We start from the raw sequence: 21,624 nt of genomic DNA, 5'->3' as shown, positions 1-21,624 counted from the left end.
CATCCCTATTCAGACCGCCTGAGCATTGTAGGTGGGCATTAGACTTACAGCTAGAATCCTTCCAGGTGTGCAGGTGAGCATGAGGTATTACCAGTGTCAAGATTTTTTCTTTCGTAGCTGAGGCCCCATGGGTTTTGGAGAAGCCTGGTATGGATGGTTGAAACGGGATTTTTTTTTTTTTTCTTTTTATATAAATGTTGAACACATGTATCCTTTGTCATGAAATACCAGGTTATGGATGTCTTACATTAGCTTCAGAGAATACATTTGACCAAGGTTTATAGAAGAAAGAAAGAAAGAAGGAAAGGAGGAAAGAAAGAAAAGAAAGAAAGAAAAAGAAAAAGAAAGAAAGAAAAAAGAAAAAGAAAGAAAGAAAGAGAAAGAAAGAAAGAAAGAGAAAGAAAGGGAAAGAAAAGAAAACCTTCTCTGTAATGTTTCACAGTGCTGTCCCAGTTCACTCACCATAACAACCTATATGCCATGACAAGAAGTAGAGCATTATAAAGAGAGGCAGGGTGAACAAGCTTGCCAAAGCAACTTTTGTTCTCAATTCAGCCTTGGAATTCATCATTTCTTCTTCTTTGTGTAGGTTCCAGAATTTTATGATACCTCTCCCCCCTACCCAATGAGCTCTAATAGGTTTCCAGAGGGATCCAGACCTTACCATGTATCTTATTATTGAGGATATCACTTGAGTTACCACCTCTTCCCACCACGTCTAGCAACAGTAGATTAGACAAGTGTCCAAACCACATAAATCCTACTGGCCAACCAGAAGAAAAAGGAGGAAGAGGCGGCTTCAAGGGTTGTGATCTGTGCAGTTACACCGGGACCCATGCTCAGAGGGGCCCATGCTTGGTTTAATGTTCTTCTGTCTCTGTCTTTAGAGTCTTAATTTTTGAACACGGAGCACAGCATTTTCGTTTTTCACTGGGACCTGTAAATTATGTAGCTGGTCCGGAGTGGAAGTAAAGCGTTCCAAAACAAAGGGAGCCTTATTCTGTCTAAGGTGGCCCTGTTTAATATATAAGAAATAGGTGATGGAGGCTCTGTTCCCAGTCTTGATCACAGGCTTTCAGTGCTTTATGGGAGCTGAAAACACCCCTGTTGGCTCCTCTTCAGCATATTTCATATACCTGGGGAATTTTTTATCTTCTAAGTCCCACTTCCCCAAGAAGGAAGCTAGCAGCATGCTTTCCCAGTCTTCCTTGAAACTAGGGTGCAGACATGTGACTTGTACTTCGCTGGTCAGGTGCTCATGCAGGAGACTTCCCTTCAGGGGAAAGAGAGGTGAACATGGAGATGCATCAAGGATTTGGCCTGATCAGAGGGGAAAGGCATGAAGAGTGGGGTGTTATTGGTGTCTTGACTGGTGCAGGCTGAGGCGACAGTGCCCAGTGGTCACTGGGCTCAGAATCTCTGCTGGGTGGATGGACACTGTTAATTTGGGTGTGGTTTCAGGTTTCATAGTCTGGAAGTTTCATTCCCTGACTCTCCTGGAGATTCTATGAGTGCTTTCTGCTTACACTGGCTGGAGTGGATTCTGTTGTTTGCAACTGATAAGCTTCTGACTCTAACTGAAGACCTCCCCAGCCCAAGGTGAAGGTTAGAGATGACTTGCTCAGCCATGTCTCCACATTTTGGGAGCTTATGAGGTTTTTCACTGATGAAGAGGAGCATCCCTATGTGAAATGGCAGTGTTTGCCAGTGTGGACAGAGCTGGAGGGACTGGCTTGTCTGGGCTTGCCAGTTTCCTGTGGTTTCTGGTGCCCTTGTGGTATACTTTCTTTCTAACCTGCAGTGGTGGACAGAAGTGCTGAGTGTCCATCACTTTACACTTCAGCTGCTGAGGTTTGAGCCACCATCTCTTCTTGTATGAATCACAACAACTCCCCTGCTGCCCCCCCCCCCCAAAAAAAGGATACTGTCTTAGTCCACTTGGGCTGCTGCTATAACAAAATACTACAGACTGGGTAGCTTAAAAACAGTAGACATTTATCTCTCACAGTTCTAGTGGCTGAGAAGTCCAAGATCAAGTTACCAGCAAGGTCATGTTCTGGTGAGGACCCTCCTCTTGATACATAAGCCAGAGCATTCTTGCTGTGTCCTTACATGGAAGAACGAACTAGGGATCTCTCTGGAGCCTCTTTTTAAAGACACTCATCTCATTCATGAGGGCTCCACCTTCAAGGCTTAAGCACCTCCCCAAACCATCACTTCAGGCATTAGGATTTCAACATTTTGCGGATGAGTTTTGGGAGGAACACAAACATTTAGACCATAACAAGTACCGATGCCCAAGCCAACTCAGAACTCTTCACAGCTCATCCATCTTGCACTCCACCCCTTCACCTTAGAGGGTTCACCCAAACTCTATCCACAAAGCCATCTGGCTCTCCCTATGTGCTCAGAATGCTCTAACCTTCTGCCCCACCCCCTACATCTCTGCCAGTTATCTCCTGCTCATCATTTGGATCTCAGCTCAAGGGTCTCTTCCTCCATGAAGCTTTCCCTGACCACCATTCCCACTCTAGGTCAGATTCAAAGTTCTTTTCCTTATTTCAGTTTGTAATTGTACATTTGTTAATATGAATATTGATTAACATCTGTACCTGCCCACTAACAACCAGGCCAGTGACCAGAGATAGCATTAAAAATAATTAACCATCACTGTGGCAAAGGCCTGACCAATCAGAGCAGACACTGAATGTCCTAATCAGGAAGGCCACTCGCTTTAGCAACTGGCCAGCCATGGTGAGGGTACCAGTAGCAGCCACAGCAGGGATGGGATTAACTCTCCTCATTGTATCTTCAGCCCCTGGCCCAGTGCATGGCACATAAAAAATGCTCAATAAATGTCCCCGTGAATAAATGATTGTTCTCTGTTGTTGATCCTAGATTTGCTCCCAAGCAGTCCTGGGACCTAATGTGTTGGACCTTCTGTGACTTCCTAGCCTGCCCTTACTCAGGATGTGGGCACCCGTTAGCCCTGCTCCCTGAAGCTACTGGTCATGCTTTCCAGCTTCCATGTAGAGCAGACACTCAGGTACCTGGTAGAAGAGTGGATTCCTCCCTCCAAGCCAGGACACTCTGGGGACCACCGTGTGGTAGGACACTGGCTCCACAGGGAGTGGATGGGGCTGGGAACCAGGTCAAGCTCAGAATGGGCTAAGTAAACAGAGTATGGGAAGAAAGACGGTAGAGGAACGAAATCCAAGAAGGACTGGCATGATGTAGAATGTTCACTGGTGTGGCTACTGCTATCAATTGTGAGTGGTGTCAGCATCTTCGAGAGGCTGTACCCAGCTGGGCACTATCAAGCCAAGTAGCTTGCCATAACCAACCCAGATGTGTCCTGCTTTCTCACTCCTTGGGGTCCTGAATGTGCTGGTCTCTCGGCACTGATTTCCCTTCCTGCTCTGGCATCCATTTGTCAGATTTTAAGGCCCATCTTAAGCATCACCTTGTAGGGGAGCAAAATTTTCCACGCCAAAATATCTCTTTGACATGTGGATTATCTTGAGCTGAAAATAACCAAGGCCCAAACGACTCAGGAAGAAACTTTGAAATTCCCCCTAACTGCCTAAAAGAATTAAGAAAGAGGGCCAGTTCCCTAGAATAGAGCTATCGCCAGAGATACCTGCAAAGATATGGGCTCCGTGTGGAGGGGGAAACTCAGCAGGACTTACAGATCAGACAATGGGTCCACTCTGTGACCCATTGTCTCTGCATGACCCAGCAAACATTTATTTACCAGACATTTGCTTTACTATCTTCTTGTGAATTGCATTTTTTACCCTTTGAAGTCCCCAACCACTACCCTCAATGTCCTCTTTCATCTTTAGCTGAAGATAGTATTTAAGGTAAAGGCTTCAGTCATTTTGGTGAGTTACTCAGTTTATCTTGGTCTCTCCCATGTACACGTTATTAAACTCCTTTTTGATTTCTCCTGCTAATCCATCTCATGTCAATTCAATTCTTAGGCCAGAAGCACCTAGAAGGGTAGAGGAAAATTTCTTCCTCCCCGACAGCCTCCTGAGTCCTCTGGTACCTCTACCACCAGAGCCTTGGTTGTTCTTTGCTCCTTTGCTGCCTCAGCCCCTGTGCATTCCCCTAAGGTGGTCCATCTTCACTGTCTTGTCATCGTTGGGACTGTGGTTTTTTGAAGACTTACTCATCATTTCCTCCCTGGCCTGACCTTTCCTGGATAAAGTGGACATTCCATATGTGGCTTTAATGAGAGAATGGATATGTGAATGAACTGGGTTTCAGAGAAGAAAACACAGGGTGGGTGATTCTTTAATTTTCTTTTAATGTAAGTTTTGTTGAAGGAGGTCAGGGATGGTACAAGGGAAGATTAAAAGCATCACATGTCATACTTTTCTGTATTTATGCTATACTTCAATAAAACACGTGAAATATGTGATATATTCTAGTGTGGGTGAGGGGAGTAGAAGGGGGGATGACAAGTGGCATAAGAACTTGGGATTCCTAGAAAGGAAGAGAAAGGCCCCTACTGACTTCCAGTTCAGCTTGTCTCAGGGTCAGCTGGCTCCTCAGGCTAATCCCATGGAAGCCCCAGCCAAGGGCATCTCTCAGGCCAGGCTTGGAGAACACAGTGTCCACTGCCTTTGGGTTGCCTGGGTTACCAGTGGATTTACACAGTCACTCACAGCACACCGGCCTGTGACTTAATTAGATGCTGTCATTTTGAGCTCTGTGGAAAAGAAAGTGTTTTATTTTTAAAAAAATTAAAATTACTTTTTAATGACAGCTGATCACTTGGAAAACTTTAAACAATACAGAAAAATTAAGGAAGAAGGCGATAAATATCCTCTGTCATACTATATGCAACGTAGCAGATTTTTCTCTCTATACATTCAAACACATACTCGTGTTTTTTGAACACATGAAGCTATGTTTGATATCAGGAATACAAGTGAGAGCAGAATCATTCAACTGCAAGTTCTAGGCTTTTCACACATTAACATGCTGATTTCAAACATTTCCTGATCTGTTTCCTCTCCAGCCTAACTTCTACAGTGCTGCCAGAGCAAGCACCCTAAGTGAGGGTCCTGACCGCATGATCTGATCCCCTACTTAAGATGTCGTAGGAAAATGGGGTGTGAGAGGATGGTCACATCCCAGGTCTCTAGTGAGTCCCTGGGACTGGCCGCCAAATGAGGGTCCTTGGCTTCATGCAGGAAAGGATTCCAGAGCGAGCTGAAGTAGAGTGAAAGCAGATTTAAAGCAGAAATACACACTCTACAGACAGAGTGTGGGCCATCTCAGAAGATGAGAGGCCCTGAAATATGGGGTTGTTAGTGTTTATGGGCTGGGTATTTTCATAGGCTAACAAGTGGGAGGATTATTCCAACTATTTTGGAGAAGGGGCAGGGATTTCAAGGAATTGGGCCACTGCTCAATTTTGGCCTTTTATGGTCAGCCTCAGAACTGTCATGGCACCTGTGGGTGTGTCATTTAGATGCTAATGCATTACAATGAGCATATGATGAGGCTCAAGGTCCACTGGAAGTTGAATCTCCTGCCATCTTGGGCCTAGTTGGTTCTAACCAGTTTATGTCGTGTCCTCAGCGGCTGAGTCCTTCTTTTAAAGGTTGTGCCATGCCCCCTTCCCTCCTGTCTCACAAACTCATCAGTGCAAAATAAAATCCATAGTTTTAAATCTAGCATTCAAGATCTTTCCATTTGCCCCCAAACTGCCTTCCTCACCTTGTGTCCCCAGAGACCCTCCATGCTCTGCAGCCGCTTATTCTCAGTTCCCCATTCTCAACAAAACCCTCATATCCGGTCCCTTCACTCACCTCCTCCTTGAAGCCTCACTTTGTTCCAGTTTCAGATGCATTTGTTTTTAATGTCTCTCTGAAGGACAGTGACTTCATCCATTGTCTTTGTGTCTGTCAGAAGTCTCCATCCTGAACTACCATGACCCAGTGAGCATTTGCTATGTGAAGGAATCAATACTGAATTTGCATTTAAGATTGAGCAAGATGATCAGGTTTGGGGAATATGAAGAAAAATCCTACACTACTCTTGTTGACCGCAAGTTCATGTGTCCGAAGCACAGTGAGGCCAAACGAAAGGAAACATCGGAGTTTGGAGCAGGGAAAGGTTTATTGCAGGACCAAGCAAGGAGAATGGGTGACTCATGCTCAAAAACCCCAGACTCCTCAATGGTTTGGGGGAATAAGTTTTAAAGGCAAAATCTGGGGTGAGGGATGCAGGGTGTGTGACCTTCCTCTGATTGGTTGGTGATGAAATAACAGGATGGTGTTCCAAGAATCTCAATCATCAGCCTTCTGGCTCCAACCTTCTGCGGTCTCAGTGTGTAGTTACTAGCCAAGTGGAGGGTTCCTGTAGAAGAACTCAAAGATGTATTGTCACGTGTGTCCCTTGGGGAGGAACTAGGTCTCTGCTTTATTGCCAAACTATTGTTTCTTAACTGACTTTCCTTTGTTTCTATAATACATTCTCTCACTTCCCTGATTAGCAACTGTTGGAATCTGCCCTTTGGTTCAGGGAAGGTCTAGGAGGCTGAAGCCTTTTTCCTGCAAATAAGGAACAGCGACACAGAAAGGATTTTGTACCCAGGAGGGCCCCACAGTGTCCTGCTCCATTTCACTACTCCTCCTGGGTTTCCCCTTTACTAGCCACACAGAACACCTCACTTCTGACACGTCTGGTTGCCAGATATGTGGGGTTTTTCCCACATCAAGCAATTCTCTGACACCAGCCGCATGTCCTACATTTCAGCTTGATTCAGGTGCTATCTACCTGGAGACAGCGTTAGATTCCACAGGTTAAGGGCTCAGTCCCACAAGACTGCCCCTCCCCCCCTCCACCAAGCCAGTTGTCAGCCCATGTTTGTTACTGAACCAAACTTGGGTCTGCTGGTCCATGCACAGTAAAGCCAATCTACTGACACTGGGTCATGGTAAAGGAAAGTGCAGCGTGTATTGTAAGATGCCATACAAGGGGTCCAGAACAGCTAGTGCTCAAAAAAGCCTGAACTCCCTGATGAGGTTCAGCAAAGCAGTTTTAAAGGCCAGGTAAGGGAGGGGAGTTGCAGGGTATATGGTCAGCTCGAGCACAATTCTCTGATTGGTTGATGGTGAGGTAACAGGGCAGTATCATAATGATAACTAACATTATCAATTCTCAGGCTCCAGGAAGTCTGGGGGCTACGTGCTCGTGCTCTTCAAGTAGTCAACATCTTCCATGTGCTGGGGGTTTTAGCATCTGAAAAAACAACTCAAGAAATGTGCATCAGATACTGTTAACTAGGTACTTCAGAGAGGAGCTACAGCAGAGGATATGGGGGTGGGGTCTGTCCTGGGAAAGCCCCATAGTGTCCTGCTCCGTTACAGGTTGACACCTGTGCTTCTGACTGACCAGCTATAGATCAGAGGTTCCTACGACCTCCTCTTTGTGTTTGATTCATTTGCTGAAGTGGGTCACATGACTCAAGTCACATAACTCTAGTGTTTACTCACTAGATTTCCATTTAATACAAAGTATGTAACTTAGGAACAGCCAGATGGAAGAGATGCAGAGGACAAGGTATGGGGAAAGGGCACAGAGCTTCCACGCCCTCTGCAACCCACTTCTGCCACACCTCTGTGGATTCACAAACCTGGAAGCTCTCCTTTGGGGTTTCTATGGAGCCTTCCTTACACAGGCATGATTGATTAAATCATTGGCCATTGGTGATTGGACTCAAACTCCAGCCCTTCTTCCCTCCCCTGTGGTCAAGGGGGTGAAATTGAAAGTTCCAATCCTCTGGTCATGTGGTTGGTTCCCCTGACAAGCAGCCTCCATTCTTACCTGTGGGCTTTCCAAAATTTCACTCAGTAAGATAACAAAAGACACATTTACTGCCCTCCTCAGGAAATTCCAAGGTTTTTAGGAGCTCTGTGCCAGGAGCAGGGATGAAGACCAAACCTATATTTCTTATTATAAATCACAATATTACAGGGAACCAAGTGGGGTTGCAGCCCAACATTGCGGCTAAGAGCAGATTCTGTTAGGTGTGAATGAAAAATATTGCCTGCCATATCAGTAATCAAAGGATGTTGCAGCCATCAAGCCATCAGCCACTGCAGTCACCTTCCAACGGTGCACCTTGAGGAGACTCAGGACGAGACAGCACAAGATACTGGCCGCAGATAGCTGAGGTGCATATCAAAAGAATGATTTCAGTGAACCCAGACTCTTGCATCTTCCCATATATAGAAAAGCGCTAAATTCCTTAACTCAAGATATCTGGATTTTTTAAATTAACAGTAATCTTTTGATGTTCCACTACCTGGTCTTTGTTGCAAAAACTCCTCTATATCCTGGCTCCTCCCTTTCCTCTTTGGAGCACTCCCTCAGAGCTATTTGAGATGCTGTATTCTGGGCTTAAGTCCTCAGTTTTGCCTGCCGAATGAAACATAATTCTCAACTTTTAGGTTGTGCATTTTTTTCAGTCGACATAGGTCTGGCCAGTCCTGCCTTTATCACTTGCTAGCTGTGTGGCCCTGGGCAGATCATGTATGTCTCCAAGTTGCATCACCTTGTTGTAAATAGGGATTACAAGTACTCAGAATGAAATTGGTCCATGTGCATAAAGAACCCAGGACAGTGCCAGGCCCGTGATAAGTGAGCAGTGTTTAAGTGTTAGTTGCTAATATTGTTATTGAGACAGGAGGGGAGGGGGCAGGGCACAACCTTTTAAAAGAATGACATAGCCATTGAGGCTATGACATAAACTGGTTAGAACCAATTATGCCCACGACAGTGGGAGATTCGACTTCCAGTAGAAATTGAGCCTCATTATATGCTCATTGTAATGCAGTAGCATGCTAAATGACACACCCACAAGCGCCATGACAGTTTCGAGGCCAACCATGAAAGGCCAAAAAGGGGGCTGTGGCCCAATTCCTGGAAATCTCTGCCCCTTCCCCAAATAGTTGGAATAAGCCTCCCACTTATTAGCTTATAGAATTACCCAGCCCGTAGAAACTAACCACCCCATATTTCAGGGCTTCTCGCCTTCTAAGATGGCCAACACTCTGTCTATGGAGTGTGTATCTCCCTAAATAAACCTGCTTTCCCACTTAATTCTTGGGGCAGAGTCCCCCTGCCTGCCCTCTTGTATCTCTCACAAGGGTCCTGTATTAATAAATCTACTTCTTGCCTATCCCTCTGCCTCTCTCAGAATTCCTTCTGCGTTGAGACATAAAGAACCTGAGCTTCAGTAAGTCCTGATACCAGGTGAGTGATTTTAATTAAAAGACAGAGGGTTCGAGCCCCAGCCTGTGGGTTCAAGTTCTAATCTGAGTTTTGGCTGGTTTCGAGTGCCAGTCTGAGGTGTGCACTTTCATTATTACTACTAGAGATGTTTCATACTTATCTAAACACTATCTACCAATACAGTACTTTCTAGTGCAGTCCAGAGATTACTGTGCAGCAGGCACTGTGCCAAGTACTTTCATAGGTGCCCTTTTTAGTCCTCACCACCCCATGAGATCAGTTCTATTATATCCTGTTTTGCGAGGAGAAACTGTAGAAGTAGAGAGTTTCATTACATGGCTAAGATCACACAACTCCAGCATCTCTGAGAGTTCCTCCTGCCCTGGGCAGGGATGGTAGCAGCCAGCCTTAGCAGAAGTAGTGATATACCAGCTCTGCTTCTTCATGAACTGTCATCCAGTGCCAGCACCAAGCCTGGCACTTAGTAGGTACTTAATGCATATCTTCTGAGTGAGTGAATAATGATTGGCATTTGACCACAAACGAAATGCTCATGAAAGGCCCCAGAGCACAAGAGAGAGAACTGGGCAGGCATGTTGAGGAACTGAGTACTAGTCTATTCTGTTCTGTTCTGGGTCTCCATGGTAGCCACCCTAAAAATTGGTCATTTTCCCTCTAGCACGACATACTTGATAACAAGTGACTTTCGGAACCTGAAGAGGAATGGTAGAAACTATGATGGTGAAAATGGTTAACTTAAAATGATAAAAGATGCAGTTACTTTACCAGCAAAATGGGTTTATCTGGGAGGAGCAAAGAATTGCAATTCAGGACAGGCAACTATGGCAACCATATGCAAGTCCAGTAGAGCAAAGGAGAGGGAACTATTTTATAGAGGAATAGGGGACGTTAAGACGAGCTGTTATAAACAAAAAGTCCACTGGAGGAAACTGGGAGTTCGAAGTATGGTAGCTTTTCATTGGCTGAGTTGTGACAGTCTCTCATTGGCTGAGTTGTTGCCAGGCAAGGAGAACAATTTTCTCCCCTCTGCTGGCAGTAGTAAAATAGTGTCATTTCCTGTGGGAGATGCAAGATACATCTCTTCCTTTTGGGATCTGCATTGACTTAGAGTGGTGCCTGCATGAGAATTCCCCTTCAGCCCTCCTGACTCCCTTTTAGTGAGGTTTCCCTTTATTAATTTTGACAAGATACTGACAGCTCAGCGAGTCTGAAGGCACAAATACCTTTGACTCCCACAGAAAGGAAGCCAAAATCTCCAGCGACCCTGGCTGAGGTCGGTCCATGTCAACGTCCCTCAAAGACTTCAGAAGCAACAGGACAAAATAGAAGCCCAATTTGAAAAGGAATTTCAGACCTTTGAGATAAAGTGTAATGTTTATGAGCCTTTCCTTGCTAAGATATTCAATCTGTATGGTGCATGTATTAATGTAGTGGAGGGACGTGCACAAAGATGAGAAAAAGATGTTAAAGAGGGAGGACCTGGATTCTGAGGCATCTGAGGTAAATTAAAAAGAAAAAGAATGGGAAAAAATCCTAAGAACCTTCCTGAATATTGGTTGATTTAACAAATATTTTGGAAGGCACAGGACTTTGATCAAAAAATGTGGTGACCCTCTTTTGGTGATCTTCAGAGACATGAAGTGGGAGTGATCACATCTTGGCCGGCTGATCGGTTACATGTCTGAAATTCCCCTTGAACACGAATGTTGTGGACTAAATTGGGTTCCTCCCCAGTTCATGTTTTGTTACAGCAGCCCCAGCAAACTCATACAACAGTGAGTATTTCAAAAGTAAGATGTAGAGGCAGACCTGTGCTGAAGTGAAAACCAGCTTTCTCAACTCCTTCTGTGAGATAATGAAAATTGAGGTTTGCAAGAGTGCTAAATAGATACGGTGAATAAAGAGTGTCACATAGAGAAGAATTCATGGCCTCACTCCATGTGGGACAGTCCAAAACAGAGCTGAACCAGCCCCGAATGGTATTCTTCCATTTATTTAGTCTTTCCAAAATTCTTCAGTGCCCGAAAGTGGAACTCATGAAAACGAAACTTCACTGAAGACTTTGCAATTGCTAGAACTTCATTTATAGGCTTTTGAAACACAGAGCTCAGCTTTACACTTTACACAAGGAGACTTGTGGCACCAAAGAAAAGGGTAAACTCAAACACTTTCCTGGCGAGCAGGGCTCAACTGTTGTTGAGACTGGGAAGCTGTCTTTTTAAGACCTGGCCAGGGTTCTGAACATCCACATTAATAAGCAATGAAGCAGGTGGCAGGATCTGCACTATGCTAATTTCAACACAACTATTCATTACTTATAGCCTTATGTTTCTGTGTTTTCTTGGTAGAGTCTATCCCAAAATACGTCCCAATAATAAGAAATGTGTATGTATGAAATCGCTTTACTTAGAATTTTAGGAATATAGTTTTTTTTCCCCCAAAAGATGTGGATTGAAGCAGATTCCCAAAATCATATTTTCATTGTTACGTTATTTTAGTCCTTTCAAATTCCCATTGTCATGTAGCTATTAAAGGGTAGTTGTCAAAATTACCCAAAGTCTTCACTCAAACGATTTATTTACTTGAGAAAAATGCATGTCGAAAAGCCAGTCCACGTGTGTGTGTTTCTGCCCTGTGCAGAAATATAAAGGGTTTAATATGACTTGTATCAGCTGCACCTGCATGATTTTGTGATAGAAATGTGACGTGATAATTCTAAGATGCGGCTTGTAAAATTTTGCTATTTGGGAATAGCTGGCACATAGTTAAAATCTCTTGGAAGAACACATTAAGCTTGTTTGGGCTGGATTCTGTGTGACACAGTGATCTGCACAGAATTATAATCAGAATGGAGTTCTTGTTTACCACTGCTGCTGTTAATAGAATTTAGGAGGGATAGAGAGAGGTGGGGAGGGAGAGAGACTCTCCTGACCCTGATAATTAAACTAGGAATTGCTCTCTATTTTTATGTGTGTGTTGGAGACACAGGGTGCTTTGGGACGGCAGAGTTGGGACCTAACTCAATGTAACATCAGGGAAGGAAGGCTTCCTAGAGGAAGTGACCTCTAAGTTGAGATGGGAAAGATAAGGGCTATTCAGCCAGATAAGAGGTGGGGGCATGAGGAGGTGGGTTGAAAGTATTTCCAGGCATAGAGACTAATATGTACAAAGATTTATGTCCTCAACTTATTGAGTCTGTCTTAAATGTTTGCACTTTGTTTATTTAACACCTTTATACTACTCAGCCAATAGTTACTGGTTATCTTGATTAGGAGTCCTGGGAGAGGTAGTGACTGTTGGAGGTGTCATATCCAAGGACCCAGGACTGTTTGAATTTGGCCCTGTTTCTCCCCTCTCCTCCAGAGGAGTTGCCAAGCATGCTACAGGCAAGCCCAAGCACAGATTGGAAACTGGCAATTATTATTTAACCACTAGATTGTCAGGCTGCTGATTAGGGCCAACCCTGGCTAAGCTGAGTGAATGTGCCCCAGAGCACATCACTCTCATGATGTGGTCATCTCGCCCACGAGTAAAAGTGGCTCAAGAATTCCTTGCTCCCAGCAATCATATCAGGATCTGCTCCTTCCTGAAAGGGGGTGACAGGGCATTGGGGGGTGGAAGGAGGTGAGGCTAGGTAGATTCAGTAGGGAGAAGTGCTGAAACATTCTGTCTGCACCCTTGATAACCTTCATGAAAAGTCACAGTGATAGACATGGAAGCAACCTAAATGTTCATCGACAGGTGAATGGGTAAAGAAGATGTGGTGCATATATACAATGGACTATTACTTAGCCATAAAAAAGAATGAAATAATGCCTTTTGCAGCAAGATGGATGGACCTGGAGGTTATTATACTAAGTGAAGTAAGCCAGACAGAGAAAGACAAATATCATATGACATCACTTATATGTGGGATCTAAAAAAAATGATACAAATGAACTTATTTACAAAACGAAAACAGACTCTCAGACTTCAAAAACAACCTTATGGTTACCAAAAGGGAAAGGTGGGTGGGGGAGGGATAAACTGAGAGTTTGGGAGTAACATATACGCACTACTATACATAAAATAGATAATCAACAAGGACCCACTGTATGGCACAGGGAACTCTACTCAATATTCTGTAATAAACTACACGGGAAAAAAAATCTGAAAAAGAATGGATATATGTATATGAATAAGTGAATCACTTTGCTGTACACCTGAAACTAACACAACATTGTCAATCAACTATAATATAAAATAAAAACTAAAAAAAAAAAAGTCACAGTGATAGATGCCCAGAAGCTCTCAGACTTCCAAGGGGCTCACAACGTAGTTGAGGAGGGGTACAGTTGACAGCATTATTGAGAGTATGTTTGTCAATGGTCCACAGGGGTCACATTTGACCCATCACTTGCTTTTGTACAACCTAAAAGCCATGAGGGGGTTTTACATTTTTAAATAGTTGAAAAAAGCAAAAGAAGAACAATATTTCATGACGTGGAAATGACATGAAGTTCAAATTTCAGTGTCTGGAAGTAAAGTTTTATTGGAACCCAGCCACGTTCACTTGTTTACGTATTGTCTGTGGCTGCTTCTGAGCTACAGTAGCAGAACTGAGTAGCTGCAACAGAGATTGTATGACCAGCAAAGCTGAAAGTACTTATTATTGGGCCCTTTAAAGAAAATGCTTACTGACCTATGACCTAAAAGTCTGAGGAAGTCAGTAGCCCCCAGCCCAGTTGCCACACTGGGAGAAGCATAGACAGTCTGGTTGGTGCCTGATGGCTCCACTCTCTCCTTCCTTCAGACACGTGATGCAAACCAATAATATTACCTTTCCTCCTAACATCCTCAGCTCTGCTGTCACAGCTGTGACAAGCCCGTGACAAGCAGTTTCTCAGCGAGAAGGAGGAGAAGGTCTTTTTTCCCCAGGCTTTTGTTGAGCTGCTTTCCCTGGAGAGCTTGAGAATAAAGGAATCCCTTTTATTAATTGTGCCAGATTAAGCTGTTGACTGACTTAACGACTTAGTCAGAAGTTATACTGACTTTCCTCAAAAGCAGACCTGGTGACAGAAAATAAGTCCAAGGAAATCCCAAGTCAATTTGGGACGTGCTCCCAAGAAACGCTGGTGAGGGAGTGGAAAGTGAGTCAGGGAGGGCAGGAAGGCAATCCAGGTTATCAGGGGAGCAACTGTAGACAGTGTAGAACATGCTTCAGAGTTTCTGCACCTGAGAATGGGAGGAGGTTGAGATATTTTTCTACCCATCAGTCATGGGTGGAGGACGGCTCCCACGAGGACCTCTGGTCTACACCATAGTGGCAAACGCCAGCAGGAGCAGACATGGGACACCGATGGTGGCAGTGCGATGCCACTTGCCCTTTTGTCCCCGAGCCTGTGCTTGTGGCAGTTGCACAAATGTTAACTCTCTGGCCTGAGAGCTGTGACAGAAATTGCCAGTCATAAATGATATCGGTAAATTATTACAAAAGTATACACATAGGCATCGCAACAAAACACGTCAGGGGATTATTGGAATTTTTCAAAGAATTTGGAGTCTCTGGTTTTGAAAACGGCTGCAACATTCCAAAGCAAATATCCACAGGTTTAGAGGTAAAACTAAATTTAAAGATTGATACAATGGACAGAAAATAAACGGTATGTTCACATGAAGTTCTAGATGAACTAATGATTAATAAGAAACCATTTTAAAGTGGATTTTCCCCTGTAATTTAAGGTACAGTGAAAGAATGAATAAAGAAGCACTTAGAATTATGTACAAATCATGAAGCCACTTCTGGTTTGCTACACAAGTTACAGAAACTATCAGAGGAAGCATCAAAATGCTATTGTATAACTTAACGCTTAAAACCGAATTCAGACTTACACAGAAGTTCCTTGAGAAACAGCCAGTACGAGAGGAACACTCTGACCGTCCTCTGTCCTCCTGCAAGCAGGAGTTAAATCTCCCATGTGAAAGGTACCCTCCCTGTCCCAAGAGGATAGAAGGCATCCTTATCACCAGAAATAGAAAATTTGGACTAAGGAGGCTATATAAACAAAGCCTGTTACTTCTTCACTAATTTACTACTCTAAACCCAAAACCCTTTTTCTTGTTAGTTCTTTACAAATTACTGTGTCTACAAGGTATAAAAGCTTTCTGCTTTGGTCACTTCTTTGAGTCTCATAATTTAATGGGGCTCCTGTATGTATGAAATTAAATTTGTTTTTCTCCTGTTAATCTATCTTATGTTCATTTAATTATTAGACCAGCCAAAGAATCTAGAAGGGAAGAAGGGCAAATTTTCCACCCTTACAGTGTCCTCTTGTTCTTAGAGACATTAAAAGTCAAAAGTGTTCCGAGTTATCCAATTAATGGATCCAACCCATATACCCAAGGGTGGTTTGTGCAGTTTTCAACATCCACTGAAGTCTTCCAAGGGGCATACTTCTTTCATAGCAGTAGGAGGTGCAAGATGTAAGATGTTCTTTATTTTGTAGGGCACACCTTGGCATGCCCCAGATCACTGGCTCACTCTAACTTTACTCCTGAATCTTTATAGGGTTGTTTTATCTCCCACATTCTAGCTTGCATGTGTTTTACCAGGGCATCTAGGAGACTTGCTACTTCATACTACTAGTTTTAGCCAACATGAAATCAATATAAGGGGCCAGACTGTTGTTAGACAGAATGTTTAGACAATCAAGGTCTTTTTAGACTGTCCAGGGATCTAGAGCAGTAGAGCTACCATAGCGCTTGGGCAAGATGACGAGTCACCTGCATGTTCCAGGTGAGCGTGAACTGCTTCTGATCCTTCTTCCCAAAGGAGATTGAAAATAAGGCATTCGAAGCATACCAAGTGCCCAAATCTGCGATAATTTACTCTAATAAAGATACTACCTTCTGGCATTGCAACTACGAATTGGGATTACCACTTGATTAAATATATAATAGCCTACTGCCTTCTGACAGAATCCATCTAGTGTTTGGTTTTTGCAGGGGCTAGACTGAATTAAATGAGGATATGGTGGAATAATCCACCATGCTTTATTTTTTTGAGTCTTTGAGGGTGGTCTTAAGCCCTTGCATTGCACCTGGGATGTGGTCCTGCTTCTGGAATGGGGGTCAGTTTCAGAGGCTTCCATTTGGTCTTTCCTACTGTAATAGCGATTACAGGTCAAGGAACCAATGTGAGAAGGGCTAGGGAAATGACCACTGGATGGGTCCCTGGACAATGGGACCCACTGTGGTAAACTTTGGCCAGGAGTCCATTAGTTACCTGGCCTCAGTAAGCCCTTATTTAACTAAGGGGGGCCATGACTGTGTTTTGGGTCTTGTAGTTGTGACAGTTCAAACTTTATAGTCAGTGGTCATAAGAAGGTCAGAATATTTCCATTCTTGTAATGTGCAGTAACTCAGATAAATGGCCATAGGTCATTTTGAAGGAAAGGTTGAGAGAATCACTATTTTATATGTTTGCTGTGGCATTGCAGGACACTTCCTCTCCCTTAAATGATTGGATCTGAGATTCCAGATACAGGTCTGGGGATTGGGTGAAGGATTGTGATCCTCCACTGTAATAGCGGACATCAGCCTTTGGCTCATTTGCTCTTTATCACTTTTGATTGTGAAGGTCAAGCAACATCCTCATTGATTGCCCACAGCTATATCTTGCTCTAAGGAACTATAGGATCTATTAGCCTCTGTCTCAGATTCCTGCCTGCCAGGCCCCCATTTGCCATGTCAACTCATTGCCATATGGCAGCCATATCTGCCTTGCCTATGCCAGTTAAGTGTTGCCTCCCAGTCTCTGCAATTCTGGAATCCTATTTTTCCTCTTGGCACTAGGAAGCACAATCCCATGGCAACATCACTCCCACCATCCCTGGCCTTCAGAACACAGCCACTTATGAGCTTCTCCGTGAGGACAGCACCCCCATCACTAGCACATTCTTTACTGTTTTAACAAAGCGCGTTTCTGGGCCCTCTGAGGGAACATAGTCCGCTGGATGTGTTACACGTTCTTTCCAGCATGCCCATCTCTCTGAGCCTTTAACCCCTTTCTTACTACTCTGCCAAAGTAAAGTAATAAATAAATCTTATCTCATTTACTTCAGGGCGTCTTTTATTCCAGATTTCAAAGAACCATTCCAACAATGTTATTAGGACTAGGTCCTAGGTGTCCTTGTCAGATTGTTAAATTTTGAATTATGGGAGAGTGGCCCCTTATCAATACATTCTTTTTTTTTCTTTTTTAATTAATTAATTAATTAATTAATTAATTAATTTTATTTGTTTTTGGTTCCGTTGGGTCTTCGTTGCTGCGCCCGGGCTTTCTCTAGTTGCAGTGAGCAGGGGCTACTCTTCGTTGTGGTGCACAGGCTTCTCACTGCAGTGGCTTCCCTTGTTGCGGAGCACGGGCTCTAGGGCGCATGGGCTTCAGCAGTTGTGGCACACGGGCTCCAGAGTGCAGGCTCAGTACTTGTGGCGCACAGGCTTATTTGCTCCACGGCATGTGGGATCTTCCCGGACCAAGGCTCCAACCCGTGTCTCCTGCATTGGCAGGCGTAGTCTTAACCACTGTGCCACCAGGGAAGCCCCGAACCTAGTTATGATCTAAAAGCAACGAAGGGAGGCAGGTCCTGAAGAGGGCAAGAATCATCCTGCCATGTGAAGCCTGTGCACATCTTCAGGCAAAGGGAGCTGCTGTCCTCCAGAAAGGAGGAGAAAGCCAGTCCTACCAACTCTGGGGGTTCAAGGTTTTCAATCACATATACAAAGATGTGCCTGTCCTGAGTCTCAGGGTCTCACTCCTTCCCGAGAAGGGATGTAGACCTACCAGGGCTATGAATTCAGATTTCTTGTCACTCTGCTGTGCTCACAGTGAACATACTGGGCTCGCATGATGTTCAGCACAGTCTGCCCTGCAGCTGCAGGAGGTGAGTGTCTCCTTAAATGCACCATAGAGGTCTTCTAGCCTCCCACCATACCTTAGTTGATAGCTGGCTGACCTGATTCTGTCATTTTCTTCCCTTAGCACTTTGGGGGTAGCAGAAAGCAACAACCTACTCCACATTCCTTATAATACTATTTTCCTTACGTCTCTCAGTGGCTCAGATAGTATATAAATGGATGTATCCATTTCCCTGAGCCCATGAGCTTCCCTCCTGTGATGGTCCTAGTGATTGTAATGCCACTGTATGTCAGGGGAGGGGGACGTTGAGACCAGGGAGGGAAGAAGCCAATAAACGGTGGATTTCCAGGCAAATTGTCACTGAGGGCAACTGGAACTTAATCCTGCAGGCAGCTTTGGGTTGACAGGGTAGAACACTTCAGAGGCACATGTGAGCTGAGGTCTTTATTCTTCATTCCAGTCAGTCATTGGTTGAGGGCTGCTCCCAGGGAGGGTGTGAATTCCTGGGCACTTTCAGGCTACCCTGTGTGTGGATAGAGCAGGTATTGGAAGTCAGAGAAAGCTCCCAGACAAAGAGTTGCAGATGCCTCCCCTGGGCAGTTGGACAAGTGCCCAGAAACTGGCCAAGGGGGTAAGCATCACGCACCAGCATTATCTGCTATGGTTGGTTTTTTTCTCACTTGATTTAAATACTTCCCAGTTGAGATAAGGGATTTTATTTAGGGATTCTTTCTGGGATCCTTTCAATTTTGCCTCTGCCTCAAAATCCCTTCTTGCTACAGTACTGTCTAATTCATGGCAGACTTCCTACTCTATCACTTTCCTGGTCACTTTCTTATTTTTCAAAGCAAAGGATACCTTTGAAAATAAAGATATTTATTTCATTAAAGTGACGGAGCTTCCTTGTTTAAAACCAAAACAAACCCAAAATGTAGCAGATGTGGCTTTCTATAGCAAATGACAGTGAGGAGTAGTTAGCAATCCATTCCTACCCCTTCCGGTGAAAGAATTTTAATATGTACCTCTGCTCAAAACTAGAGAGAGTTTCATTTATTATTTGTAAAAGACAGCAGGATGAAGAAGATACAGATCTTAACCTCAAGGAACTACTATTCAGAACTGTGCTGTCCAATATGGTAGCCACTAGCCCCTTGTGTCTACTGAGCATTCCAACTGAGATGGTGTTATAAATATAAAATAAACACCATATGTCAGAAACTTAGTACAAAGAAAAAAGAATGTAAACAATCACATTAATAATTCTTATATTCATTGTATGTTGAAATGATGTTTTGGATTGGTTGAGTTAAATAGAATATATTATTAAAATTAATTATGCCTGTTTCTTTTTTTTTTTTTTTAAATATGGCTACTGGAAAAATTAAAATTACATCTATGGCTTACATTATATTTCTACTGGACAGTGCTGATCTAGAAAGAATTATCACATGGCCCGCCATGAACTACAATGTGAGTCAAAAGTCCACAAATTTGAGCCCTCAGGACAGTTAAGCTATTTCTGAATTCTTGAAGAGGGAACAATTAATTAAAAAATGAAACCATTGTGCACTTCTCACCAATTTACCTGTCACAGCAAATTATTTGATTCACCAATTAGGGCAAGTCATGTAATCTCACCAAATCTGTGTCCTAATTGAAAGGGAACAAAATCCAGTATTAAAGATTGGTGACATGTTGATAACTGTTTAAGTCAGATGAAAGGTGTAGGGGGTGGTTCATTCCTGGTCTCTCTACTTTTGTGTGTTTGAAAAACTAAGTAAAATCTAAAAAGAAGCAAACAAACAAACAAAACAAAACACCAAAACAAAATGAAACAACAACATAAAACCCCAGCAGGGTATTAATTACCGTCCTAAGAGCTCCAGTTATATTGCTATAAAAATCCCAGCCCTCTATCCTAAAGGTTTTGTGAATAAGCTAGAAGACCAGAAATGACTGGACAATATTAGCTAACAATGATGAAGTATTTGCTGTGCGTCTGGAGCAGTTCTAAGTGTTTTCCATGCAGTACCTCACTTACGCCTCGCACTGCAATTTATAGTTAATAATATCCCCCCCCCCCCTTTTTAAGGTGAGAAAACTCAGGAGTGTAGAGCAGGAAAATAAGTCAGCGAGATACCACATCTAGGAAATTACAGAGCCAGGACTCAAACCCAGCGAAGTAACTCTAGAACTTGTACTCTTAACAGCTATGTTGGATCATCCATGTAGTTACTATTTGCCAGAATCATCATCGTCATTATCAACTTCTATCTGCAGGCTCTAATTAATGTATTTCTTTAATTGCCAAAAAATTAAGAAATGTATTAAGTGAAAGTACCTTTGCCACATTTCATTCACTAGAGATAACTGGTCTGAGTGTAGTGGGTATTTTTCCAAATTTTTTCTATTTACACATAGCTTATATTCGAGTGCTTGCTCAGTGCCAGACAGGGTTCTAACTGCTTTACATGCATTAACTCATTAATCCCCACATACATGTTGATTTCAGGGGTGAAGGTCTGAGACTTTCGTTATTGATCAGTTAGTGTGAACCCTGGCTGCAAGATTCCAGAAGCCTGTACTGGGGCTCAAGTGCTGCCCTGCAGCCCTGGTCTGCTCCCTCTTGGTGTGGACTTTCAGGGACGGGCTGGGGTCCAGGGAGAACAGTCCCAGCATCCCACACAGCCCCTCCCAGGGCTCCAGGAGATGAAGCAGCCCCATGTCCTCAGCTTTAGGTCTCCGATTTCAGGAGCTTCCTTCCAAGCAGTGAGACTGACTTCACCTGGTGAATAACTTGCCTGTGAAACCACATGGCTTATTTCCTCCTGCTGACCCTGCCCAGAGACTCTGGGAGAAGTATCTGACCAGTGACAAAGATTCTCCTTGACCTCACTCTAGTGAAGCTCCTCTAAACTCTCAAGACCCTGACCTTGTGCTCTGTTTATGAACTCTGTTCAGTCCAGTTTGAGCAAAGACTCTTGCTAAAGCAGAATGCCGCTGGGTCAGTTTAGCCAAAGTCCCCCACCTTTGATGGATGGTCAAGTTCATCGTCCCCCACCCTCAAAATCTTATCACCCTACCCTGTGAAGGGGAGTAGAATATGTCACCCCAAGATATGCCTCTTGGGCCAAAGGATTACTTTGAGCTGATTAAGAAACAGCAGACGCTTGAGAAGCTCTGAAAACTGAGGGTTAATTACCCTTTTGTAAGGGAAATTTACATTTATAAAGGAAATCTCCATTTGTAAGTGTGTCTCCCACTCTGTACCAGGAAGAGAAAAGCTATATCTTTGGTTTAAGAGAAAAAGGATTAAAACAAAAAAAAAACCAAGAGTTTAATACCACCAGGAATATTTACTATTTGTTCCAGCTGAAATCTGATAATAAGATATTTGAAAGAATTTTTTAAAATAGCTCTATGGTCAGAAGTTAGCCACATTGGAAGTT

At 43.6% G+C, this 21,624-nt stretch overlaps 1 protein-coding gene across 1 annotated transcript in view; it reads left to right on the top strand.

Annotated features, from left to right (window-relative positions):
* The window catches only part of BST1 (bone marrow stromal cell antigen 1), a 44,450-nt gene extending 41,220 nt beyond the window's left edge, over positions 1 to 3,230 (top strand). Inside the window, exon 9 of the mRNA XM_068543197.1 lies at positions 2,899 to 3,230. Coding sequence (XP_068399298.1) covers positions 2,899 to 3,172 — 274 coding nt within the window. The 3' untranslated portion in view covers positions 3,173 to 3,230. The remainder of the gene's footprint in view (positions 1 to 2,898) is intronic.
* The last annotated feature ends 18,394 nt before the right edge of the window (positions 3,231 to 21,624 follow it).

This window comes from Eschrichtius robustus, chromosome 4, assembly GCF_028021215.1.
Source record: "Eschrichtius robustus isolate mEscRob2 chromosome 4, mEscRob2.pri, whole genome shotgun sequence".
Taxonomy (NCBI): domain Eukaryota; kingdom Metazoa; phylum Chordata; class Mammalia; order Artiodactyla; family Eschrichtiidae; genus Eschrichtius; species Eschrichtius robustus.
Note: the sequence above shows the minus strand (reverse complement) of the source record. Positions and strands in the feature narration are given on the sequence as shown.